Source organism: Lepidochelys kempii, chromosome 18 (assembly GCF_965140285.1).
Source record: "Lepidochelys kempii isolate rLepKem1 chromosome 18, rLepKem1.hap1, whole genome shotgun sequence".
In the NCBI taxonomy this organism is placed as follows: Eukaryota; Metazoa; Chordata; order Testudines; family Cheloniidae; genus Lepidochelys; species Lepidochelys kempii.
In genome coordinates, this window is record NC_136397.1 from 8,175,460 (window position 1) to 8,202,492 (window position 27,033).

General features: G+C 54.7%; 1 protein-coding gene across 9 annotated transcripts in view; it reads left to right on the plus strand.

Moving 5' to 3' along the window:
- ARHGEF10L (Rho guanine nucleotide exchange factor 10 like) overlaps positions 1-27,033 on the plus strand; it is a 191,160-nt gene that overhangs the window by 56,214 nt on the left and 107,913 nt on the right. For 6 of the 9 annotated variants that reach the window (XM_073316338.2, XM_073316328.2, XM_073316329.2 and 3 more), the window contains 3 exons: positions 12,431-12,515; positions 17,634-17,918; positions 19,021-19,048. In XM_073316338.2, coding sequence (XP_073172439.1) covers positions 12,479-12,515; positions 17,634-17,918; positions 19,021-19,048 — 350 coding nt within the window. In that variant the 5' untranslated portion in view covers positions 12,431-12,478. Of the gene's footprint in view, positions 1-1,776; positions 1,864-2,869; positions 3,016-11,614; positions 11,754-12,430; positions 12,516-17,633; positions 17,919-19,020; positions 19,049-27,033 lie in introns of those variants that run through there. The other 3 variants (XM_073316335.2, XM_073316334.2, XM_073316332.2) reach the window with 3 other exon arrangements.

Genomic DNA, 27,033 nt, shown 5'->3' on the forward strand with positions numbered 1-27,033 from the left:
CGATAGTGAGCTGAGGCCCAGAGAGACTGGGTGACTTGCCCAAGGTCATACAGTAAGTCTGTAGCAAGGAAGCTCTTTGGCATTCTAGGCTAGAGCTGGAACCACTGCACCACCCTTCCTCTTCCACTCTTGTGACCTTTCAGCTGGTCTCTCCTATTTCTCTGTTTTTTCTGACAGGAAGTGGCCAACCCTGAGCCTCGGGTTTCAGGCAAGGACATGCCATTGGTTAAACAATGACACTTAGCACCTACCCACCTCTTTACATGTTTACTGGTCAGGTAGCAAGGCCAAAATGTGGCCTTTGATTTGGGGCATCTCATTGTTTGGAAGCCCAACTTAACATGCCAGAAGTCCTATTCTCAAAGGTGCTGGACTCCCACCACCCATGGGAACTGCAGGTGCTCAGCGGGTGCATCAGGCTCAAGGTGTCTCAAACTCAACAGCTGAAAAATGAGGCATCCAAAACCAGTGACCATTTTTCGCCTCACTCTAAGATAAGGAAATATTATTATCCCCAATTTGCTGATGAGGAAAGCCAGGCAGAGAGGTGGGAATGACTAGCCTAAGACTTCACCCACTCTGTGCTCATTCCTCTAGACAGCTCTGTAAATGCATGTAATGGCTAGTAGCATATACCTTCTCGATGCCCCTGATCTCTTTGCTTTTGGACCCTTAACTGTGCGTTAAGATGTTTGAATTGATTTATCCAAGGTGATCCCTAGATATCTTTTTCAGGGACATTGGCTTTATCTTCCTGTGCCTGAATTTTGCAATCCAAAGATGTGAATGATAATAATTGTTCATTGGTGTTCTTAGTAGCACTTAAGAGTACCGGGGCCTCATTGTGCTGGAAACTATAGAAACACAAGTGAAGAGACGGTCCTTGCCCTGGAGAGTCATAATCCTTACCCACCTCACAGGGGTGAGGTTGTGAGACTTAATTAATGTCTATCAAATGCTAGGAGATGCCATAGAAGTGCTAAGGATTATTAATAGTAATGGTGGTGATGATGTACCAAGGAAGTCCAGGAAATGGATTTGTCGAGCCACGTGCAACAAGCCAGGATTGTCTAGCCAGGTCAAGGAAATTGGCTTGAATGGTGTGTTACTCTATACCAGTGGTTCTCAAACTTTTGTACTGGTAACCCCTTTCACATAGCAAGCCTCTGAGTGCGACCTCCCTTATAAATTAAAAACACTTTTTAATATATTTAAAACCATTATAAATGCTGGATGCAAAGCGGGGTTTGGGATGGAGGCTGACAGCTCGCGACCCCCCATGTAATAACCTTGCGACCCCCTGAGGGGTCCCAACCCCCAGTTTGAGAAACCCTGCTATATACCACATGTGTCTGGTATTCCTGTCGTAGAATCATAGATCTATGAACAGGGGACAGATCTCCTGACTCCCAGCCCAGTACCCTATCCACCAGACCAGAGGTTCTCAAACTGGGGGGCAGATCCCTTTTGGGTGTGGGGGGGCGGACAGAATAACAGAATATATTCTAGTGGGGCGTGAAGAGCTGTAAGAAAAAAAAAAAAACGTAGTGAGCACATTTTACCCCTGGCAATGAATAACTAGCAGAACGGATTCCTCCATATCTGGTCCTCAGATGGCGCTGTGCATTTTGACGGATTTCTGTGAAGCTTGCGTAGCATTATACAAAGTTGTTGCCCTCTCTACGCTAAGCCATTTGCTACGACGCAGTGTCCACGCTTCACTGTCAGTGCGGACCACAGTGGCAGTTTTGCGTTTGCTCTTATTACAATGGTTTGTTTGATTAAAAAACCACCCCAACAATTGAAGTGAAAAACAAAGAAGCTGAAACTGATTCAAGTGAACCAGCGCTGCTGCACAGATCGGTAAATGTACTTGTGTGGCGGGGACGGGGAAGGAGGGGGGATGTAAACTACTCCAGATACAAAGAAGGGGGGCGCGATCAGATACATTTGAGAACCACCGCACTAGACCGTATTGCCTCTCTACGGGCACTGATTGCTGCTGGGAAGTCCTGTCCTGGGCAGATACCCGATTGTCCTGTTATTAACATTGTCAATATTTGTATCCCTTGTTTACTGAGTCATATACATCAGCGATTCTCACCCAGGGGTCTGAGGGGCCACGAGCAGGTTTCAGGGGGTTCACAAGAATAAACCAGAGAGCAGGGCCAGCATTAGACTCACTGGGGCCCAGGGCAGAAAGCCAAATCCCGAGCCCCACTGCTTGGGACTGAAGCTGAATCTTGAGCCTTTCCTCCCTGGGTGGAAGCCGAAGCCTGGGCAATTCAGCTTCATGGGGCCCCCTGTGCCATGAGGCCCTGGGCAATTGCTCTGCTTGTTACCCCTTCACACCATCCCTGGCTTTTAATCTACTGAAAAACAGGTGTTGTGGCATGGGGCGGGGGCATGGAAGTTTTATAGCACCTTAGGGGGGCTTCAGAAGGACAGAGGTTGAGAACCCCTGATATAAATGATCTGCTGGGAGGGAAAGGGTTAACTTGCACTGAGTCATGCAAGGGATCTAGTTGGAGAGATCTAGTAGATTTCTCCTCTATGGTAATTGTGTTAGATCTCCTGCAAGCCTCTCTCTGCATACAGGCGCGCTCACTCACTCACTCACACACACACACACACACACACACACACACACACACACACACACACACACACACACACACACACACACACACACACACACAGTTGTCATGGCTACCAAAACAGCCCCCCGCTGCTCCAGCTCCAGCCATGTTCTATCAGGCTGGTGTCATTGGCTCAAGCGGGTGAGCAGCGTGCAAACAGTTTGTGCAGCCGTGCACGGCAGCATTGCAAAACCCTCTGGCGCTCGGGCATTCTTCCCAGCGGCTCTGCGGCCTGCCTTCCAGACAGCTCAGGGTGCCTCAGCACCAGTAAAAGTTGGAGGCCAGCGGGAAGTTGGGGTTACAGCAGGACCTTCCGTTGCTTGGGTGGAGCCCTGCCTCAACACATGGTGCGGAGACTTGTGGCTGAACAGACCTGGTGAGGCTGCATAAAACTTGTTTTGAACTAGCAGGGAAGCTGTAGGGACACATTGGACTAGATGGACAGTAGCACCTATAATGATTAATGGGAAAACAAACCTTGTGTGAGCTGCCGGCGCCCTGTGTATCCTCAGTTCCACGGTTCCCCGGGTACAGTCAGTGTGATCTGCCGGCGCCCTGTGTATCCTCAGTTCCACTGTTCCCTGGGTACAGTCAGTGTGATCTACCGGTGCCCTGTGTATCCTCAGTTCCACTGTTCCCTGGGTACAGTCAGTGCGATCTGCCGGCGCCCTGTGTATCCTCAGTTCCACGGTTCCCCGGGTACAGTCAGTGCGAACTGCCGGCGCCCTGTGTATCCTCAGTTCCACGGTTCCCCGGGTACAGTCAGTGTGATCTGCCGGCGCCCTGTGTATCCTCAGTTCCACGGTTCCCCGGGTACAGTCAGTGTGATCTGCCGGCGCCCTGTGTATCCTCAGTTCCACGGTTCCCCGGGTACAGTCAGTGTGATCTGCCGGCGTCCTGTGTATCCTCAGTTCCGCGGTTCCCCGGGTACAGTCAGTGTGATCTGCCGGCGCCCTGTGTATCCTCAGTTCCACGGTTCCATGGGTACAGTCAGTGTGATCTGCCGGCGCCCTGTGTATCCTCAGTTCCACGGTTCCATGGGTACAGTCAGTGTGATCTGCCGGCGCCCTGTGTATCCTCAGTTCCGCGGTTCCCCGGGTACAGTCAGTGTGATCTGCCGGCGCCCTGTGTATCCTCAGTTCCGCGGTTCCCCGGGTACAGTCAGTGTGATCTGCCGGCGCCCTGTGTATCCTCAGTTCCGCGGTTCCCCGGGTACAGTCAGTGTGATCTGCCGGCGCCCTGTGTATCCTCAGTTCCGCGGTTCCCCGGGTACAGTCAGTGTGATCTGCCGGCGCCCTGTGTATCCTCAGTTCCGCGGTTCCCCGGGTACAGTCAGTGTGATCTGCCGGCGCCCTGTGTATCCTCAGTTCCGCGGTTCCCCGGGTACAGTCAGTGTGATCTGCCGGCGCCCTGTGTATCCTCAGTTCCACGGTTCCCCGGGTACAGTCAGTGTGATCTGCCGGCGCCCTGTGTATCCTCAGTTCCGCGGTTCCCCGGGTACAGTAAGTGTGATCTGCCGGCGCCCTGTGTATCCTCAGTTCCGCGGTTCCCCGGGTACAGTCAGTGTGATCTGCCGGCGCCCTGTGTATCCTCAGTTCCGCGGTTCCCCGGGTACAGTCAGTGCGATCTGCCGGCGCCCTGTGTATCCTCAGTTCCACGGTTCCATGGGTACAGTCAGTGTGATCTGCCGGCGCCCTGTGTATCCTCAGTTCCGCGGTTCCCCGGGTACAGTCAGTGCGATCTGCCGGCGCCCTGTGTATCCTCAGTTCCGCGGTTCCCCGGGTACAGTCAGTGCGATCTGCCGGCGCCCTGTGTATCCTCAGTTCCACTGTTCCCTGGGTACAGTCAGTGTGATCTGCCGGCGCCCTGTGTATCCTCAGTTCCGCGGTTCCCCGGGTACAGTCAGTGCGATCTGCCGGCGCCCTGTGTATCCTCAGTTCCACGGTTCCCCGGGTACAGTCAGTGTGATCTGCCGGCGCCCTGTGTATCCTCAGTTCCGCGGTTCCCCGGGTACAGTCAGTGCGATCTGCCGGCGCCCTGTGTATCCTCAGTTCCACGGTTCCATGGGTACAGTCAGTGTGATCTGCCGGCGCCCTGTGTATCCTCAGTTCCGCGGTTCCCCGGGTACAGTCAGTGCGATCTGCCGGCGCCCTGTGTATCCTCAGTTCCGCGGTTCCCCGGGTACAGTCAGTGCGATCTGCCGGCGCCCTGTGTATCCTCAGTTCCACTGTTCCCTGGGTACAGTCAGTGTGATCTGCTGGCGCCCTGTGTATCCTCAGTTCCGCGGTTCCCCGGGTACAGTCAGTGCGATCTGCCGGCGCCCTGTGTATCCTCAGTTCCGCGGTTCCCCGGATACAGTCAGTGCGATCTGCCGGCGCCCTGTGTATCCTCAGTTCCACTGTTCCCTGGGTACAGTCAGTGTGATCTGCCGGCGCCCTGTGTATCCTCAGTTCCGCGGTTCCCCGGGTACAGTCAGTGCGATCTGCCGGCGCCCTGTGTATCCTCAGTTCCACGGTTCCCCGGGTACAGTCAGTGTGATCTGCCGGCGCCCTGTGTATCCTCAGTTCCGCGGTTCCCCGGGTACAGTCAGTGCGATCTGCCGGCGCCCTGTGTATCCTCAGTTCCACGGTTCCCCGGGTACAGTCAGTGTGATCTGCCGGCGCCCTGTGTATCCTCAGTTCCGCGGTTCCCCGGGTACAGTCAGTGTGATCTGCCGGCGCCCTGTGTATCCTCAGTTCCGCGGTTCCCCGGGTACAGTCAGTGCGATCTGCCGGCGCCCTGTGTATCCTCAGTTCCACGGTTCCCCGGGTACAGTCAGTGTGATCTGCCGGCGCCCTGTGTATCCTCAGTTCCACGGTTCCCCGGGTACAGTCAGTGTGATCTGCCGGCGCCCTGTGTATCCTCAGTTCCACGGTTCCATGGGTACAGTCAGTGTGATCTGCCGGCACCCTGTGTATCCTCAGTTCCACGGTTCCCCGGGTACAGTCAGTGTGATCTGCCGGCGCCCTGTGTATCCTCAGTTCCACGGTTCCCCGGGTACAGTCAGTGTGATCTGCCGGCGCCCTGTGTATCCTCAGTTCCACTGTTCCCCGGGTACAGTCAGTGTGATCTGCCGGCGCCCTGTGTATCCTCAGTTCCACGGTTCCCCGGGTACAGTCAGTGTGATCTGCCGGCGCCCTGTGTATCCTCAGTTCCGCGGTTCCCCGGGTACATTCAGTGCGATCTGCCGGCACCCTGTGTATCCTCAGTTCCGCGGTTCCCCGGGTACAGTCAGTGCGATCTGCCGGCGCCCTGTGTATCCTCAGTTCCGCGGTTCCCCGGGTACAGTCAGTGCGATCTGCCGGCGCCCTGTGTATCCTCAGTTCCACTGTTCCCTGGGTACAGTCAGTGTGATCTGCCGGCGCCCTGTGTATCCTCAGTTCCGCGGTTCCCCGGGTACAGTCAGTGCGATCTGCCGGCGCCCTGTGTATCCTCAGTTCCACGGTTCCCCGGGTACAGTCAGTGTGATCTGCCGGCGCCCTGTGTATCCTCAGTTCCGCGGTTCCCCAGGTACAGTCAGTGCGATCTGCCGGCGCCCTGTGTATCCTCAGTTCCACGGTTCCCCGGGTACAGTCAGTGTGATCTGCCGGCGCCCTGTGTATCCTCAGTTCCGCGGTTCCCCGGGTACAGTCAGTGCGATCTGCCGGCGCCCTGTGTATCCTCAGTTCCACGGTTCCCCGGGTACAGTCAGTGTGATCTGCCGGCGCCCTGTGTATCCTCAGTTCCGCGGTTCCCCGGGTACATTCAGTGCGATCTGCCGGCACCCTGTGTATCCTCAGTTCCGCGGTTCCCCGGGTACAGTCAGTGTGATCTGCCGGCGCCCTGTGTATCCTCAGTTCCGCGGTTCCCCGGGTACAGTCAGTGCGATCTGCCGGCGCCCTGTGTATCCTCAGTTCCGCGGTTCCCCGGGTACAGTCAGTGCGATCTGCCGGCGCCCTGTGTATCCTCAGTTCCGCGGTTCCCCGGGTACAGTCAGTGCGATCTGCCGGCGCCCTGTGTATCCTCAGTTCCGCGGTTCCCCGGGTACAGTCAGTGTGATCTGCCGGCGCCCTGTGTATCCTCAGTTCCGCGGTTCCCCGGGTACAGTCAGTGCGATCTGCCGGCGCCCTGTGTATACTCAGTTCCGCGGTTCCCCGGGTACAGTCAGTGCGATCTGCCGGCGCCCTGTGTATCCTCAGTTCCACTGTTCCCTGGGTACAGTCAGTGTGATCTGCCGGCGCCCTGTGTATCCTCAGTTCCGCGGTTCCCCGGGTACAGTCAGTGCGATCTGCCGGCGCCCTGTGTATCCTCAGTTCCACGGTTCCCCGGGTACAGTCAGTGTGATCTGCCGGCACCCTGTGTATCCTCAGTTCCACGGTTCCCCGGGTACAGTCAGTGTGATCTGCCGGCGCCCTGTGTATCCTCAGTTCCCCGGTTCCCCGGGTACAGTCAGTGTGATCTGCCGGCGCCCTGTGTATCCTCAGTTCCACGGTTCCCCGGGTACAGTCAGTGTGATCTGCCGGCGCCCTGTGTATCCTCAGTTCCGCGGTTCCCCGGGTACAGTCAGTGTGATCTGCCGGCGCCCTGTGTATCCTCAGTTCCGCGGTTCCCCGGGTACAGTCAGTGCGATCTGCCGGCGCCCTGTGTATCCTCAGTTCCACGGTTCCATGGGTACAGTCAGTGCGATCTGCCGGCGCCCTGTGTATCCTCAGTTCCGCGGTTCCCCGGGTACAGTCAGTGCGATCTGCCGGCGCCCTGTGTATCCTCAGTTCCGCGGTTCCCCGGGTACAGTCAGTGTGATCTGCCGGCGCCCTGTGTATCCTCAGTTCCACTGTTCCCCGGGTACAGTCAGTGTGATCTGCCGGCGCCCTGTGTATCCTCAGTTCCGCGGTTCCCCGGGTACAGTCAGTGCGATCTGCCAGCGCCCTGTGTATCCTCAGTTCCACGGTTCCCCGGGTACAGTCAGTGTGATCTGCCGGCACCCTGTGTATCCTCAGTTCCACGGTTCCCCGGGTACAGTCAGTGTGATCTGCCGGCGCCCTGTGTATCCTCAGTTCCCCGGTTCCCCGGGTACAGTCAGTGTGATCTGCCGGCGCCCTGTGTATCCTCAGTTCCACGGTTCCCCGGGTACAGTCAGTGTGATCTGCCGGCGCCCTGTGTATCCTCAGTTCCACGGTTCCATGGGTACAGTCAGTGTGATCTGCCGGCACCCTGTGTATCCTCAGTTCCACGGTTCCCCGGGTACAGTCAGTGTGATCTGCCGGCGCCCTGTGTATCCTCAGTTCCACGGTTCCCCGGGTACAGTCAGTGTGATCTGCCGGCGCCCTGTGTATCCTCAGTTCCACTGTTCCCCGGGTACAGTCAGTGTGATCTGCCGGCGCCCTGTTTATCCTCAGTTCCACGGTTCCCCGGGTACAGTCAGTGCGATCTGCCGGCGCCCTGTGTATCCTCAGTTCCACGGTTCCCCGGGTACAGTCAGTGCGATCTGCCGGCGCCCTGTGTATCCTCAGTTCCCCGGTTCCCCGGGTACAGTCAGTGTGATCTGCCGGCGCCCTGTGTATCCTCAGTTCCCCGGTTCCCCGGGTACAGTCAGTGTGATCTGCCGGCGCCCTGTGTATCCTCAGTTCCGCGGTTCCCCGGGTACAGTCAGTGCGATCTGCCGGCGCCCTGTGTATCCTCAGTTCCGCGGTTCCCCGGGTACAGTCAGTGCGATCTGCCGGCGCCCTGTGTATCCTCAGTTCCGCGGTTCCCCGGGTACAGTCAGTGCGATCTGCCGGCGCCCTGTGTATCCTCAGTTCCGCGGTTCCCCGGGTACAGTCAGTGCGATCTGCCGGCGCCCTGTGTATCCTCAGTTCCGCGGTTCCCCGGGTACAGTCAGTGCGATCTGCCGGCGCCCTGTGTATCCTCAGTTCCGCGGTTCCCCGGGTACAGTCAGTGAGATCTGCCGGCGCCCTGTGTATCCTCAGTTCCGCGGTTCCCCGGGTACAGTCAGTGCGATCTGCCGGCGCCCTGTGTATCCTCAGTTCCGCGGTTCCCCGGGTACAGTCAGTGTGATCTGCCGGCGCCCTGTGTATCCTCAGTTCCGCGGTTCCCCGGGTACAGTCAGTGTGATCTGGCGGCGCCCTGTGTATCCTCAGTTCCGCGGTTCCCCGGGTACAGTCAGTGTGATCTGGCGGCGCCCTGTGTATCCTCAGTTCCGCGGTTCCCCGGGTACAGTCAGTGCGATCTGCCGGCGCCCTGTGTATCCTCAGTTCCACGGTTCCCCGGGTACAGTCAGTGTGATCTGCCGGCGCCCTGTGTATCCTCAGTTCCGCGGTTCCCCGGGTACAGTCAGTGTGATCTGCCGGCGCCCTGTGTATCCTCAGTTCCGCGGTTCCCCGGGTACAGTCAGTGTGATCTGCCGGCGCCCTGTGTATCCTCAGTTCCACTGTTTCCGGGGTACATTTGCTTGCTTTAGTCTTTCAAACAGCAATGAGGAGAGAAAAGAATTTAAAAAACAGGAAAATGTGACTGTAAAACTGAACACTGGCTGCGGGTGGGGGGGTCTGTGAAGCAGGATGTGTTACCCGAAACTCCTGTCGGACTTTTCTTGACACTGACTATATTTCAAGTTGTCAGTGTCCACTTAATTTAACGTTTTAAAGTACTAGTCTTAACGAAGGGCCTGATTTAGAGTCTACTGAAGTCAATGGAATGGCTTCCCTGGGCGATGGTGGGTGAATACAGGTCACTGGGAGAGAGCTCGGTGTGTGTTGCTGTGAGTGCCATCACTGCGCAGCTCGGCTTCCCTGTCCTCACTGCTTTCCTCTCCTGAGATAACCCTGTTCCATGAGGGAGAGCGTAGGGTAGTGGTCAGAGCAAGCGGCTGGGACTCTGGGGACTGGGGTTTAAATTCTGTTCCTATCACAGCCAGCTGTTTGATTTCAATCAGGGCTTAATTTGTAATGAAAGGAGGGCCGGGGCTCAAGCAATTTTCTTTTTACTTTCATAACTGATGCAGCAAGCCCGGAGGTGCCGGGGCCCTGAACTGCGGGGGCCCAGAGGTGCCGGGGCCCTGAACTGCCGGGGCCCTGAACTGCCGGGGCCCAGAGGTGCCGGGGCCCGGAGGTGCCGGGGCCCTGAACTGCCAGGGCCCAGAGGTGCCAGGCCCGGAGGTGCCGGGGCCCAGAGGTGCCGGGGCCCTGAACTGCCGGGGCCCAGAGGTGCCGGGGCCCTGAACTGCCAGGGCCCAGAGGTGCCAGGCCCGGAGGTGCCGGGGCTCAGCCTGGCAAGCCCTGGCACAAATTAAGCCCTGGTTTTAATCTCTGGGACCATGCTTCCTCTCCTCTGCAAAGCTGCCCCCAGGATGCCCAGGCCTGCTGAGGGACAGGTGCCATGTCACAGAGGGCACGAAGGGTCGCTCCGGTGCAAGGGTCTCCTGCTCTGGTTTGACACCTTTCGCCAGCACTGAATAGAAACCAAAAGATTATAATTTCTTTGAAGAGAGAAAAAATGTGCATGAATCTGGTCCCATGAGGGTTAAGATCAGTGGGGTTTGAGGGCTCAGCACCATGGAGGATAAGCATCCCTGACCGTTCACTCATTCCCTGCCCCACAGCCCTCCCGCTGTCCCAGTGGTGGCCCCTTTCATGGTGGTGAGCTCCTTCCTCTCCCTGCCCTTCCTGTCCACACGTCCTCCGACCGCTCTGCAGCCGTGTCATTCCCTGCTTGCAATCCTCTTCCTGGCGCTTGGAGCCTGCAGCCTTTCTTCCTAGGCTCCCGAGTCCTGGCCTGTGCCATCCTAGCCCTGAGCATCTCCCCCAGCCCTGCCAGTGCACCTTCCCCATAGCTTTCTAACCAAGCTGCTGCTGGAGGGTGGGGTGGCCTCCCTGGCTGAGCAGTGCCAGGCCCGACCCCCAGCGCGTTCTAGGCCCGACCCCCAGCGCATTCTTGGCACCGCACACAGATCTGCGCTCTTCAAAGGAGACTTTCTGGCCGGGACAGATCTGGGTTAAAAGGGAACTTGGGTGGACAGCGCTCTCCAAGAGGAAATGAGCCAGTTGACTCTTGCCTGGCTAATCCCAGGCAGGGCTGCGCTCCTTCCGTGTCTGTTGTAAAGGACACACCTGATGCAGCTGGCTGGTGCCCTTTCGACTCTGCCAGCCTCCGGATGCCAGCGGGTTAGACAGGTGTTCCCTCCTCCGGTGGGAAATGAGACTTGCTAATAGATAATTCCTCCCCCAGTTTAGTTCAGAAGTGGATCTAAGCTGCTTGCATTGGCCTCTCTCCCTTGTCTGTTTGCCTGTGGAAGCCTGGGGAAGTCTCACCCTTGATCTGCGGTGGGCCCCATCTCTGTCAGGGTACGTTAACACTGCAATTGAAAACCCGTGGATGGCTCATGCCAGCTGACTCAGGCTCAGGGGTGGGGCTCCGGTGAAGGGGCTGTTGAATTGCAGGGTAGACGTTTGGGCTCAGGCTGGACCCTGCGAGCTGGGAGGGTCGCAGGGCTGGGGCTGCGGTCGCAGGGCTGGGGCTGCAGTCCCAGTGCACGCCGCAAATAAACAACCCCACAGCCCATGCCCCACAAGCCCAGCAGCTGGCACTGGCCAGCTGCAAGTTTTTAATTGCAATGTAGACATACCCTAAGAGGCCAAGCCAGCCCCCCTGCATCCAAGCTCCCTCCAAATTTGGGGGACGTTTGGATCCGCCCCAAACTTAGTGGCTTGGGGCCTGCTCTGCTTTCAAACCTCTGGCTTGTTTGCTGCCCGGCTCTACCCCTCGCCTGCCCTTTGGAACTGAGGTCCTGGGGATTGGCCAGAGTCCACCCACTGTGCAAACAGCCGCGGCTGCTGTTTGATCTGGTCGCACTCAGCCCTGCGGCAGACCGGGATTAGCTGCACCTGGGCAAACGGCGGCTGCTAGCATTGGGGAATGAAACCCCCAGGGCAAAAGACACCCGAGACAGAAATACAGCTGTGTGTTTTGCTCCGGTTTGCGGGGGTGTCAGCTTGAGGTGTCTGATAGCCTGCAGGTTAGGGAGCATGTTTCCCGTGGCAGCCAGGAACTGCTGAATGGCTGCACCCATGGCAAGTCCAGACAGAACCGGAAAAAAAGCCAGTGAGTTATAGCTGGGCATTTCTCCCTAATAGGGAAGGAAAATGTTGGGCATTCTGCCAGTGCCTGTCTTTGCATTTAATCAGCTCTAAGTGCGGGCACAGGATGCTTCTCTGTCTGGGCTCTCCTTCCCCACTGGATACCAGCGACATTGTTGCCAGCAGGTTTCGCTACATCCCGGAGCGGCTGGAGTTCTAACCCTTCTTGCTGCTTTGGGCTCCTACTCCGCCTCCCCCCAGGAAATACTGCCTCGTCTGAAACCGCAAAGTGCCTGCAAGGCAGCGTTGTCCAGTGGGTAAAGGAGGGAATTGGTGGGGGAGGCCTGGGTTCTGTTCCAGGTTCTGCCACCACTAAGTCAGGGCAACCCCTGGGTCCTACCTTATACCTGGCCCTACCATTTACTAGTTGTGTGACCTGGAGCAAGTCACTCCTGGCTCGAGTTGTTCAGCACCTCTGAAAATTAGGAAGCTCATCTCCAGGGGCCTTTCCCCCCTTCTATCAGAGGTGTAACCCCTACCCACAGGGCGTGGTAAGCCATAATTAAATAGGAGCAGACTCCCGTGAGCTGTAAGGTGCTAGAGAAGGGCAGGGAGTTCTAATGCTTTATTCCCCACTCCCAGGAATAGACAGACACGTTGGGGTTTCTCTTCTGACTTGATTTCCTCTCTTTGTGTCCCCAGGAAAGCAGCCAGGAAGGTGCAGGGCAAGACGTCAGGATTCCTAGAGAAATGGCTTCCTCCAACCCGCCCCCAAACCCTGCAGTAGGTAATGTAAACCCAGCTCTTTGCCTTCAAGAATTTGTATGAATCATTTGAAAAAGAAACAGATCTAGCCCGGTGCCCTCGCTCTGTGAGCTCCTGGGGCCAGGGCTGGCTTTGTGCTATGTATGTGTGCAGCGCCTGGCACAAGGGGCCCCGATCGGCACCTCTAGGGGCCTCTGCAATCCCAGCCATAAATAACAGCCACAGATGGGCATGCGGAGCGGCTCGTGCCGGGCAGCCTCGGTTTCTCTTCGGCATCGAGGCTTTTGTAATGCACAGCAGTCCCTCGGGATGTGGGGCTTTCAGCGCCCTCCGAGACCTACCAGGCAACCCATCGCCCGGCGATGGGATGTCATTCGCTCCTAACAGAACTCGGAGGCTCAGGCAGGTCCCGGCCCCATGCAACTGTAATCCCCAACTGACCCACATCGGAGGTCCGCAATCCTGTCCCTTCCACTGCACCCTTGTGTGTGACACTCTTTGCAAAGGGCAGGCCAAGGCGATGTAGGGCTGTGGTGCCCGGTTTAACGCGTGTGGTGGGGGGCGGCAGAAAAGTCACGGGGTCTGAACCTGTCCTGCCCTGCAGCTCGCATGTAAACCCTGGCCAGGTTGGAACCTGCAGCTTGCTCACGCTCGTTTTCCACCCGCGTGGCACAGGGAAAATGACGAGACACGGTGCCAGGCAGGCACTTGACGGTCAGGGAGATCTTGCTAGGTATTAGAAGAGCCAGGAAGCCCTGTGAGATTGAATCTACAGGAGGAACTGCAGAGTCACCCTGAGCGCATCTCTGCACCCTCCCCGCAATTCCCCCCGCCCATGCCCAGAAGGACAGACGCTGCAGTGCCTAGAGCCGGGGGACATGACCCCCCCAAGGCCTAGTGCCTCACCTGAGGAGAGCCATGCCAGTGTAGCTTTGCGGCGTGGTCACTCAGACCTGAGCTGGGGCAGCCCGCGCGTCCATCCCCCGGGTTAACACTGTACCGAAGACGTCCCCGCAGAGATCACTGTACAAACTCCAGTCCTCTGAGCGTTAGGGGGCCACATTTTCAGAGGAGCTCAGCTCCTGCGTAGACACCAGAATGAGTGGCTGGATTGCTCAACATGCAGGGTTTGTTTTACAGATGGGAAACCGAGGCACAGAGAAGCTAAATGACTTGCTACGGTCATATAGGGAGCTTATGGCAGAGCGGGGAGTTAAACCCAGGTCTTTCAAGTCTCACGCTAGTGGCCTAACCACTGGATCATCTTCTAGTGGCTGGAGCTCACCCCGAACCCCAGTTTTGAAACCTGCTCCTTATGGTCACTCCCCCAGCTTTGGATCTGTAGCCACTCAGACCAATTTCCTGTCTGCTTTGGTACAGTCTGGTCTGTGCTGTACACACCCTGCCTACAAACCAGAGCTGGCCGGCCAAGAGGAACCAAGCCTGGGCCAGTCCCAGAGGCTGCAGTCAGTCCATGCAGCAGCCCGTCCTTCCCCCACAGAGCTCTGAGACACAAGGAGACTGCAAAGGGTGATGCTGGAGAAGGAAGAAGCAATGGGATAAATACGATTTCTATTCCAGCAGCGCATAAAGGCCTCGGCTGAGATCAGGACCCCATTTCGCTGGGCACTGCCCACACCCAGAGTGAGAGACAGCCTCTGCCCTGAACAGCTTATTGTATATGTGGACAAGGCAGAAAACAGTCCGACTAAGGAAGGATGTTGTTGTAATTATTATTATTTATTATTTGTATGATCATAGTGCCGAGGAGCCCCAGTCTCAGACCAGGCCCCTATTGTGTTACAAACACAGAACAAAAAGACAGACCCTGTCCCAAACAGCCGACAAGCGAAGTATCCGACAAGAGACAGCAGGTGGATACAGACAGATAAGCTCAAGGGCAAAGTGAGATTTTATCTCCATTTGACAGCTGGGAACTGAGGCCCAGTGTGAGTAAGCGACTTGCCCAAGGTCACATGGAGAGTCTGTGGCAGAGCTGTCAGTTAAGCCCTGAGTCCCGAGCTACAGCCTTAACCATTAAGCCATCTTTCCTTGCACAGAAAACTGCACCACCTCCTGAGGCCTTGAGCTGAGGGGAACTCACTGGCCATATGTAACCGAGCTGGGCTGGCTCTCCAGCTGCCCTGCTCTGAGCTGAAGAATTTACCAGGCACACAGTTTCTCAGAGGCACCCTGTATAAAGCTCTAGGCAGAGGGTGGATGGCAGAGTGGCCAGGCCACTGGGCTGGGACTCAATAGATCTGTGTTCAGGTCCTGCTCTGCCACAGACTCCATGTATGACCCTGGGCAAGTCACTTAACCTTGCTGGGCCTCCGTTCCCACCTGTACAATGGAGATCCTACTCCTTCCTCTCTCTTGGCCGTGGCTGTTTAGAGTGGCTCTGTGGGGGCAGAGACTGTTTCTTGTATGTGTGTACAGCAACATGGAGCTGAGGCCTCTAGCTGTTTCTATAATGCTAACAATGAAAATTAATAATTTGTTCAAGCCACGCAGAGTGCAAGACTGGTAAAGAGGCAGTATAAACAGAGAAGAGTGAAGGAGATTTAAAAACGTCTAAGTGCCGATCACTAGAGGGGGGTTTGGAGCACAGGACAGGGACCCTCCAAAGAGAATTTTTTATTCTAAACCCTGACCTTCACTCCCCCTCCTGTTTTTCCATTGGTTGTCCCCCAGAATCAGTTGATCCCTGTGTTTCTTCTGGTCCTGCCCCCCACGCATATGCCCTGGCCTGGTCTTTGCCAGTTCAGCAGTAATGCTGGCTTCCAACTGGTCAGTGCGAGAGGCAGAGGACGGAAGAGGTGGGAGAGGGGCAGAGGGAGTGAGAGAGGAGGGAGAGGAGCGTCGGAGAGGATGCAGTGACGTAGGCCGAGGGGGCAGCTGGCCGGCTAATACCTCAGCAGGGGAAGTGCTGGAAAGCAGTTCTGAGACAGGCTCTCCTGAAAAAAACGTCTTAGCAGCAGAACGTGCCTCCCAGTCCCAGGGGACAAGCAGCCTTCTGCAGGTCTGCTGCTGCCTTCCTGGATTAGCACGGCCCCATTGCAGGCCAGGGGTTGTTCCCCTTCTCAGCCAGGCAAGGAGAAGCCAGGTCTGTCTCTGAGCAGGCTTGCGGGTGGCTGTGTTTAGTCCATAAAATTAATCACTAACATCTTGGCTCCCGGCCACTCTGCATGCTAGATCAGGAGCAGATTGAGATTACATACCGCCGGTTGCTCGGGCATTTAGAGAAATGTTCTAAAATGCCCTTGGAGCTCCCGGTCACGGACAGGGGGTGCAAGGGAAATAAGAGGGGGGAGATGCTGCTGCTGGGGTTTTTAAAAACTGAATTTCCCCCCTTTCTCCTCCTGCTATGAGGACCCTAACCCGGGCAATGCTGGGCCGGCTTCCCTGCTGAGAGTGGACACGCACCTTCAGCTGAATTTTCCTCCAATCCCATGTCACTCAGTTAATGCAGCTCTCTCCTGACCCACTGCACCCCCTGCTATTCCAGTCCTGGGACCGCCCCCTTACAACTCTGCCAGTGCGCCTCACTCCAGACACACTGCACCCCCTGCTACTCTGATTCTAGCCACTCTGGTGTGCAGTTCACACTGCTGTTCCAGTCCTGGTCCCCCAAATAAAACTATCAGTGTACCTCAGTCCTGACAAGCGTGGGCATTCACACACACACACACTCACACACAGAGCTCTGCCAATGCGCATCTGTTGTAACCTTCAGCACTCCCTGCAGTTCCAGGGACCAGGCTTGGGTCACCAAACCGCCTGACCAATGCAGTTCACTCCTGACCAGATGCACCCATGGCTGCCCCAGACCTGGGCCCTAACTGACAGCTCTGCCAACGCACTTCAGTCTTGTCCTGCAGACCCCTCCGTCCTGGACTGTGCTGAGCACCCAGCTGCTCTTGTTAGGTTGCACAATGAATTTAAGATTTGTCAAATGCCCTCTAGGAACTAGGTTCACTGACCAACACACTTATTTTACCTGTGACTTCTCCTGGATTTAAGCTCATGTCTCCAGTAATAATAACGATTCATTCTCTTATCTAGTGCTTCCCATTGGCAGATCTCAAAGCCCTTTATCAAGGAGGCCAGGATCATTATCCCCATTTTACATATGGGGAAACTGAGGCACAGAGAGGGGAAGTGATTTGCTCAGTAGGCCCATGGCAGGAATAGAACCCAGGTCTCCTGAGTTCCAGTCCAGTGTCCTAACCACGAGGGCAAAATGCCAGGGTATGTGATTGTAGCATTGCTCACCCCATTCCTCTGCTAGGCTGAGCTGTGCCGGAGAAGACACATTGCTGTGGTTCTGTTTCCATTGCACTAGGATGCTCCAGGGGAAAGCGTTTAGGGGCAGGGTGTGACACCCGTTGCACTCAGTACAGGTGAACTCACCTGAGTGGGAACTCACCTCTCCTCGCTGCTAGTGACTGGTGGCTGTACTGCAGCAGGAGTGTTTGGGGGGAATCTCTGATTGAAACCAGGATGATCATTTGGGTGCTATAATGGAGGGAGGAAGGGGGGATCCCAGTCCTGCTGGAGATACCCAAAGGAGCTTTCCCTGGTCCACAGGAGGAACAAAATAACCAGTTGCTTGAGACTTTGACGAGGAGAGATGATGCTTCTGGCTGGGTCATCTGCAGGGGTTGAACGTCTGAATGCAGGAGCTAGAGGGTGAGGTCTAAGGGAGATAGCGTAGCGTAGTGGACAGAGCACTAGACTGGGACTTAGAAGATCTGGGTTTTATTCCCAGCTCTGCTGCTGGGTGACTTTGGGCAAGTCTCTTCTTCTTTTTCTGCCTCGGTTTCCCTATCTATAAAATGGGGATAAAGATACTGACCTCCTTTGTAAAGCACTTTGCAATCTACTGATGGATAGGGCTCGTGATATTATTAGCATGGAGATAGTAGCAGATTTATAAACCTGTAATACCCGGTATGGCCAGTGGAGGGGGACAGAGCCACACCGTTAGCATGGGTATGAAAGCAGTAGCAAATTGACTACATAGACCACGCTGCACTGGGGGTCTGAGGGAAAAAGGGTCCTACCTAGAGTTATCATGTTTTCCTTCCCCCCACATCCAAAGTCCATTGATCCACTTAATTGTTGCATCTTCTGGCAGGAGGTGGGCTAGTGCAGGGGGCCCTGGAGACCTCGACCGAGGGGGAGGAGGAGCTAGGGGAAGCGTTTGATTTCGACGACAGCGAAGGGGAGGAAGAGGATTCCACTCTAGCAGTCAACAGTGCTAGCACCGAACCCAGCATCGGAGGGGTCCTGCGGGCCCCGCCCCGGAGGCGTAGACCAGGAAGTGTTGCTGAGCCCCATTCGTCAGCCCAGCAGGAGAAGGATGGAGCGCCCCCTGCAGGGCAGGCTCAGCAGACCGACTCTGGATCGAGCACCAGCGCTGGTAAGCAGGGCTTCATTCCCAGCCTCTCTAAGGGGTCTTTGCAAGACTCGGGGTTGCAATGGGCCATGCTCAGCCCCATGGCCCCATTAAAGAGCTGCAGAAGGAATGAGTGAGAACCAGGTTCTGGATTTGTGTTGCCCTGCCCCGCTGGCAGTCACTTACCCCAGTGCAAAGTGAGTTTCACAAGCTACCCTCCTGAGCTGGCACGGATTGACACCCTGTCCGCGATCCCTTTGCAGGGGTGTAAATGACTAACAAAGTGCCGGGCAATAGAGGATCAGGGCCGCCCTGGTTTGCACTTCTACTGCTTGCAGTTTTTGGCTCTTACCCAGCTCTGCCGATGCCCCTCGATCCGAACCAGCCACTCCCCTCCCCCACTATTCCAGGCCTGGTCTCTCCCCACATCCTTGCCAGTGTCCCTCAATCCTGACTCGAAGCCTCCCCCACTTGCCTCCTGCTATTCAAGTCATGGAACTTGACCATTGCCCTCAAATTCTGTTTAGCGTATGAGGGGAAACATTTTTGTTCCCCAGTCTCATTCCTGAGAGATCCTACTGTAGGGCATACATGCTGGCCAAAGACCAAGCCTTTCCTGAGAGCCGGTTCAGGGACTGTCAATTTCAGTGGAACAGAATGCTCATTCACCCAAACTTGGGGTGAGATTTTAACAGTCTCCTTGAAACTCGCTTGGCACTAATTGAGCCCGTCAAAGAATGCTTGAAAAAGAAGCCAGCGTGAGTGGGATCTTCTTGCTGCTGCTAATATAGGTCCAGCATGGAGGGTATGTTCTGCTTGTAAACCAGACAGGCTGATATAAACCGTCATGCTTCAGGGCATAAGCAAGCACCTACTTAATGGAGGTCAGGAAGAAACTTCTTCTAAGACCAAGTTGTCCTTAATTGTCCACTACTTGGTTTCCTGCACCTTCCTCTGAAGTCGCTGATGAAAGCCACTCTCAGAGACAGGCAACTGAGCAGGATGGACCTGTGTTGTGATCCAGCAGGACAATTCCTGTAGTCTTGTCAGCTCTGATTCTTCTTGTGCTTGGGTTAACGTACTCGAAGATACCTACTTAGTTTCCTTCTGCTTTTGTTTTTGACAGATCCACTTGACACAAAGCTACAGACAGAGTAAGTGAGTCTAGATTTTATTAAAAAAAACACCCCAAACCCTTTGGTGCTTGTTGGGTTACATCGGACGGGGGAATCCGAGCGGTGCGAGGTAGGGGATGAGAATGCAAATAGTTAATAGAACCCAAGATGCTTTTCTGGCAATGGAGAGACAAAAGCTGACCTTGTTACATGCTACCTCTTGCTCTCCAGTGACTGTAAAGTCAAGTCCAGTCTGGCATGCAGCTGCTGGTCACCTCCTTTTGCCTTTTCCTCCTTGCTTGCTCACATGTGGGGGCCTGATCCCGCACACATTTGCTCACCTGCTTAACATTGAGCATGTGAGTAATCACACTGAAGTCAATGCGGCAGCAGCCCCTGTTGTTCCAGTCCTGGGACCTAACCACTGCAGCCAATGGGACGATTCACGTGCTTAAAGTTAAGCCCATGTGTAAGTGCTTCCAGATTGGGGCCTCAGGCAGGAATTGTGCCTATTGCTTTGCGCTGAAGACTGGGAGTCAGGAGTCCTGGGGTCTATTCCTGGCTCTGCCACTGACTCACCCTGTGTGACTGGAAAATTGCTTCCCCTCTCTGTGCCTCAGTTTCCCTGACATGCTGTCATCCTCTCCCTCCCCAGCGGCTCTTCCCCCTGCTTCAGGATCTCACTGTGATGCACAAAAGGATCCCAGGGCTATCAAGTGATACTCCTGCTCCCCAGTGACTGGGTTTGCTTTGTGTCTGTGGTTTGATGAACACAATGGGAGCTTTCAGGGCAGCCTGAGCCTACAGGGCATGTGAGGCCTGGGAGGTTTCGGGGAAAGCCAGGTGTGGCCGAAGCAGAGCCCATGGATTTCTGCCGCGCAACTCGGCTGCCCTCGCCTTTCACGCAGAGGTGAGGCTCAAAGGACAGGTCCCAGCCTGCCCGGCACGCCCGTTAGGGAGGGCGGTTTTTACCATTCAAAAGGGCTGGGGCCAGTCAGAGGGTATCACCCCCTGCTGGCCAAAAGCATGTTATGAAATCTCAACTTCCTGGACTTGGAAAATGTCTGTGGTTTTCTCCCTTCCTTTCCCCTCTCATTCTTCACTCCCTGTCTGTATTGTCTAGTGATGAATGAATCCAGCCCTCTCGCATTCCCTATAAGACTTTGAGCCAGCTCCTGGGCTGTGGCTACTGGCACACAGTGCAGTTCTGGTGTGTGTGTGTTTGTGTGTACGTGCAAAAGTGCTTTAAAGCTCACACCTGTGCACTGCCCTGATCCTGCAGCTCAGTCCCTCTGCGCTGGGCTCAAGCAACCAGCGGGCTGCTCCGACTTAGGCCAGCTACAACAGCTGAAAGGGGTTGAAACCACAGTGGAGCGGTGTCCAGGGAGTATGGCAGAGAGGGCCGGGGCCTACGCCCTGCTTGGAACGGAAGAGCAAGTGGGTTCTGCCCCCAGGGAATGTCTATAAGGAGTTGGGATCGGTCCTGGCCCTAAGGGCTGGCCACTTTGTGACCCTAAGGGCTACCCAGGCAGATTGCCCGAAGCCTGAGTGGTTCATCACTGTACCGTGGTATTTACGGCCTTGCGTCTCCAGTGCTAACAGAACTGGCTGTTGGTGGGAGCCCAGTCCCCCCTCCTCCCCCAGACGTGCCGTTTGTCGGCTCTGCCTCCGCCTTGAATTCCCAGGGAGAGCCCTCTGCCCCTGAACGCGGGGACATGCCCACTGCTTCGACCCTGCCCTGTGCTTTGGCCTGGGTTCTGGAACCTCAGCAGAGTGGCCACCTGATTCCCCCTCCACCAGCGGAGCAAGTGAAATTGACAGGAGGGTGGCTGAGGGCATGTCGCCTTGGGGAGCATCCTTCACCCAGCCTGTTACCCCTCCACCCCCATCTCCCCTCAGAAGAGGAGTCCCACTCGCTGCTATAGTCCTTGAGCCAGCTCTCCTCGCAGTCTGGTCCATGGGGTGGGGATGGGGTTGCTGGGGCGATGGGGGAGTGGGGTCCCTTTTCTCCCTCCCCTTCCTGTGCACAGCTCCCCTGATCCCCGTTGTGCCTTCCTCACTTCAGTTTCTCAGGTTGAGGGTGGTTGCGGGCTGCACTGTCAGGGTGTTGAGGGGTTATACTTGGCCTTTGGGACCTCCTGCCTTAGCAGGACTGGACATAGGCCCTAACGAGTGCAGAGAGCTGGCCTGTCCGTACGCCCCCGACTTTCCCTGTCCTCCCTCCCACCTCAGCATCAATCAGGCTGATAGAAAGCAATTAACCCTGCAGAGTGCTCTGTAGCAGGCAGGCCAGAACCCTGAGCTTTCGAGTTCATGCATTAGCTGGAGGAGCCGTGCTTACTGTCGCAGAGGGGCTGGGGCAGTTTGCTTGGCTGGCACTTAGCAGTCAGATCACATGTCAGATTGTTGCTCAACTCCAGGCCTTGCGTCAGGGCCAAAGAATCCACAGCAGTTGCTCAGCGAGCAGCTGTAAACTGTGTTATTGACATCACAGGCTCTGTAGGGCTGGATTGAAGTAATGGGCATGGGGAAAGGGAGGGCTCTGATTGTCCAGGGATTCACCTCTCTTCAGCTTCTTATCCTGCACCCATCCTCATGGTAGCAGAACTGGATTATTGCTATACATTTGATTATTACTTTATGAGCCAGGAGTGATGTAGGTCAGGGCCCCGTTGTCCCGAGTGCTGCACAGATGCATAGCAAGAGACAGTCCCTGGCCCAAACAGACAAAGGCAGGGAGGAAGAATTATTACAAGTGGGGAACTGAGGCACAGAGAGATCAAGGGATCGTCTTACACGTGGCAAGATGGGATGTGCACCTACCTCATGCTAATCCTCTTCGAAAGGGGACAAGATCAAAGCGCACAGATGAAGAGTTAGTGCACGGCAGCAGGGTCCACTGGGACATTAGTCCATGGTAGGCTGGGGGAGGGTGGATTCACACCCCATCCTGCTGTGAATTAATTGTTCATGTAGACAAGCCCTAAGTGACTGGCCCAGGGCCACCCTGGGAGTCTGTGGCAGAGCTGGGATTTGCCCCCAGCTCTCCTGAGTCCCAGCACAGCCCCTTCACCACAAGGTCACCTGAACTGGCTCAGAAGCAGGTGTTTTATTCCCTTCTTCACCTCTCTATCTGGGCATTTAACCCTCACTCAGCAATAGTTCATCCCAATCCCCCAAATCCAACATCCTCCTCCCCCATGTATTGATTTTGTGGGTGAGTCCAAATCTGGATTGGGATCAGAATTAGTATTATTTATTATGTGTAGCCTCTGGGACCCCCAGCCAGGGATCATGCTGTACAAACACAGAACAAAAAGAGTCCCCAGACAGCCTGCCCCTACCTCTGCAATGAGACAAATCACATATTCCCCCGGCCCACCTCCAGATCTGAGCAGCCCTGAGGTTTTTGGATTGCAGTATTCCCAGTGTGGATCAGGTCCTGAATTTTGCATCTGTGGATCCCTTGCTTGTCAAGACCAGTATTACAGGTCAGGTGACTTGTCTCTCCAGGGTGGTGAGGGGAACCTACAAGTGGGTGGTGCAGGGGCGTACTTCGCACTGACATTACAGAGCGTCTTTCAGCTGAGGATCTCAAAGCACTTTTCAGACAGCGGGTCAGTATCAATAGCCCCCGTCTGCAGGAATCAAGCCTAAATCTGAACCAACACCGGATGTGATCGTGAAGATACAAATGGTCAGCTGTTTGGGGCAGGACCTGTCTTTTTATTCTCTGTCTGTACAGCTCCTAGCATGGTGGGGTGCTGGGCAGTGACTCGGGCTCCTAGGTGTTATGGTAATACAAAGACTTAATAGTACTCTGGAGCACTGCCATTTCCTCACCAAGACGGTATCCAGCATGCACCTTTGACTTGTCCCCTAATTCAGCACCTGTGGGGTTAACATGGTACTCAGCCAGCCTTCTCCCCAGCTGCTAATAGCTGGCTTGTTTCACATACCCACAGCTCGACCCCTCCCTCTTCCAAGGGGATAATTCAGGTGAGCTGGGAGGCAGCCAAAGGTGCTGAATCTGCATAAACTCTGTGGGCTTGAGCCACAGCTTGGAACGGCGGCAGTCTTTGGGGGGGGGGTTGCCCTGGGGTCTGTATGGATCACTCCTGTAGCTTTGCCTTCAGGTGCTTCCGTAGACCATTCCTGGCCAGGTAAGGGAGGCAGGTGGGTTGCTCGGAGTGCGTGGCTGTTTCTTGAACCAAGTTCGTGGGGCAGGTCATGGTTTGCCCTCTGATAGCAGTGCAGGGTGGGGAGAGACCTGGGTCTGTGCTTGGTGCTATGACTCAGCTAGAACCTTATGATAAATATTTCAGGGCTTTCTCCCCACAGTCTTACAAGGTGGCAGCTCCTTGTGCTTCCTAATCCTCCCACCCTAGCACCTGCATCTCCCTAGGCCTTTAGCTGCATCTCCAGTGATCCCTCAGCAAACATTTTAAAGGCTGCTAAACATTCCATGTGGAGGCTCTCCGGGCTTCCTGTCTTGTGCTCCAAAGACCCTGTAGCGATTGGCACAGAGATGTTTTTAAATCTCCTTCACTCTTCTCCATTTACACGGCCTGTTCACCATTCATTCACTCTGTACGGCTGGGACAAGTTGTTAATATTCATTGTTAGCATTATGGTAGCAGCTAGAGGCCTCAGCTGAGGTCAGGGCCCCATGGTGCTGTACGTGCATAGCAAGAGCGTCTCTGCCCCAAAGAGCTTCCACTGTAAATAGGCAAGGCCGAAAGGGAGGAGTAGGGTCTCCCCTGTATAGGTGGGAACTGAGGCCCAGCAAAGTTAAGCAACTTGCCCAGGGTCACACGTGGAGTCTGTGGCAGAGCAGGAATTGAACCCAGCTCTACTGAGCCTCAGCCCAGTGTCTGAACCACTTAGCCATCTACCCTGTGCGTGCAAACAGACTATCGGTTTCCTTTTCCGGTTTGCGTGTATGTCTGTTGGGGCTGATAAGGGCCCATCAAATTGTCCTTGGTGCTTTTACCCACACTAAGAGTCCCATGAGCTGAATAATAATAAACCAGCAACTGTAACACAGCAAACTGCTCCATTCTCTGAGATACATATTAGCTGCCAACAAATGTTAAAGCAACCCCCACCCCCAAATTCATCTCCCATGTCCCTTAGCTCACCTCCCGCCAGGGAAATAGTGTTTTGCAATATGTGCTGTTTGCAATGTTTACATTGCAAACACAGGAGTGTTTGCTGGTTAAACTTTTCTGTTGGACTATATGGTTCCTGGATAAATTTCTACAGGCTTTATGTTCTGCTTGAAGCTTTCTTGCTAAATCTAAATTTGGGCCTGAAATGGCCTGTAAGCTCTATTTAGAAATGCCCTGTGTGCGGGCTGGGCTCCACCTTTCCTTACAAGTGTTAACCTCCCCTTTCCCTTCGGCCTGCACGCCTGGGGCGGGGCCGGTCTGGCTGCCTGCTGCATACTCAGCCTTTATCCTCAGTCCCCTCCTGCTCAGATTGTCAAGGCTGTTTGAACCCCACTAGTGCTGCGTAAACCCAGCCCACTGGTCTGTTGTAATCCAGGCGTTTAGACCCCTGCACCTCTGGGCCGGCTGCCCCAAGCCTACAGAGAAATTGGCAGGAGAGACTCGACCTGGGATTCCAGTGATTTGGGGGTATGACTTTTCCCCTGCATCCGAACCCAATGGGAGCAGGGTGTTAGGCCAATCTCCACTGGATGCTGCTGTTACATCCACCCCAGGAGTGGATTGTGCACCCCTGTCTGAAGGTGTCTGTCTCTTTCTCTCTCCGTCCTACCTCCCATTTCTGGTGTTTACTCCCCTGGTGGCTGGGTCATGCCATTATCTGATCTCCTGTGGGCTGGTGTCATTTTGAACCTCTGCTGCAAAATCTGCCATCTCAGGGAGGCATTTGCAGCTGGGAGAGTCTGCTGCAGGTCTGAGCCTCCCCTATCGCAGGTTCTGTCCTCACCCCCGTTAGGCTGGGTTCACCCATCCCTGGCGGAGCAGCAGGACCTGGGTTGGTAACGCAGGAATGGAATGCAGTTTTTAATCATGCGGGGACTTGCATCAATGTGGTCAGCTGGATTGTACTGGGGCAAAAGGCGTGTGTGTGTAGTAAAATAAGAATGTATTAACCCCTTCGCCTATAAGGGTATGTCTACACTGCAGTTAAACACCCACGGCTGGCCCGAGTCAGCTGACTCAGGCTTGCTGGGCTCAGGCTGGTCTGGGCTCCCTCAAGTGTTTACACCGCAATTTGACAGCCTCACAAGCCTGCGCAATTTGACAGGCCGGCCGCGGGTGTTTAATTGCAGTGTCGGCGTACCCTAAGGCATGGGTAGTGCATCTTGCACATGACGACAAAGATTTCAAGGCTGAAATGGGTTCAAAGGGGCACCAGAGCCATCTGCAATTCTCATCTTCCATTCCGGCAGCCTGCGCCTGAGATCCACTCTGTCTTGGCCTATGTCATTCATATTTATAGAAGAATTGGGGAGCGATTTGCCCTTGTTCCTTCTGTATTTTCTGGTGTAGGGTCTTAGTTTGCTGTGGTCGAGAGCATGGGGCTATGAGTGAAGGAAGGGAGGGAAGACCATGTCCTATTCCTGGCTCACTGTGTGTCACGTCCCTGCTCTTGCCTGACTTTCCCCATCTGTACAATGGGGATCACTCTGACCTACTTTTTAAAAAGTACTTCGAGATCCTCTGGCAGAAGGTTCTATCTGATTGCAAACAGTTAATGTTTTAATTTTAAACTCCATACAGAGACAGGAACAGTTAGCTTCTTGGTGTTATGGAGGAGATTACAACCTTATTTAGAAAGATGGGTACACATAATGCTTTACTTTTGTTCTTTCTTGTTTAGAATAAATCCATTTAGACTGGAACAGTTTGCTCTTTGCATGTGGAATATACATAACTCAGGCTCCCCTTTGCCTGTTTCCTAACCAAATCGTTTGGGAAATGCTTTTAGTACAGCTAGTTGGAAAGTAAGATTCTCCCTCCCCCCCCCCCCGCCCCCACTGGAAAATTTGAGTTTTGGGCAAAAAATTAACTGAAATATTTTGGCTGAAATTAAAAAAATTTTGATTGGGAAATCCTGCCACGGTGCCTCATGAGAGTTGTCGTTTGGGTGCATCATGCTCTCATGATCCTCCAGAGGCTTGCCTCTTTGCTTGGACTACATGTCCCATGATGCACCAGTGTCACTTCATGATGAGAGGATGAAGTGCCCATGGCTGTGGTGCATGATGGGAGGTGAAGTCCATCTGGGAAGGCCGGCCGTAGAGAATGAAGGCAGGAGGCATCTGCACTATAACTTCCAGGAAATGTTTCAGTGGCATTTCAGACTTGAAATATTTCATTTTTTTGGCCAAAAGTCTCTGGTTTTGGGCTTTTTTTTTTTTTTAATGAAAAATCAAAAATTTCTGTAGAAAGCAGATACTTTTCACAAAATATTCAGTTTACTCAAAAATCCATTTTTTCCTGCCCATTAAAAGACAGTTTTGGTGAAGCTTTAGTCCTTAATACCCTGTTCTGTCAGGCATCGTGTTTGTCTACAATTCAGAGCATATGTAATGACCCCACGGCTCCCTGTCAGTGGGTTTCTAACTTAGGAACTTCAGCACTCTAACATGGACCTCTACTGCTGCAGCTGAAGGAATAACTCGATTAGTGGTTAGCAGTTGTAGGCTATTATCCTGCGGTATACCAGCTACTAGAGGGAAGGGTACCACCAACACTGTGCTGAAGGGTGTGTGTAGCAGAGCCCCATTTCCCTGAATGTGGCCTCCACCAGTGCTAAGAGCCAGGTATATATTTGCATTGTCAGCGGCGTGTAAGTAACGCATGACACGAGGATGAAGCTAATTAAACACAGAGAGCTTGTGGGATTTGTTCATGGTGTTTTGATAATGTCAGTTGTCGTGTCCTTCCTTCCTGCGCTGCCGGCAGCCGCCGTTTCAGCTCCCCCACCTTATTGGCAGGGTTGCCATCCCTGAGGTACAAAAACCTGGGATGATCCCATAAAACTGGCTG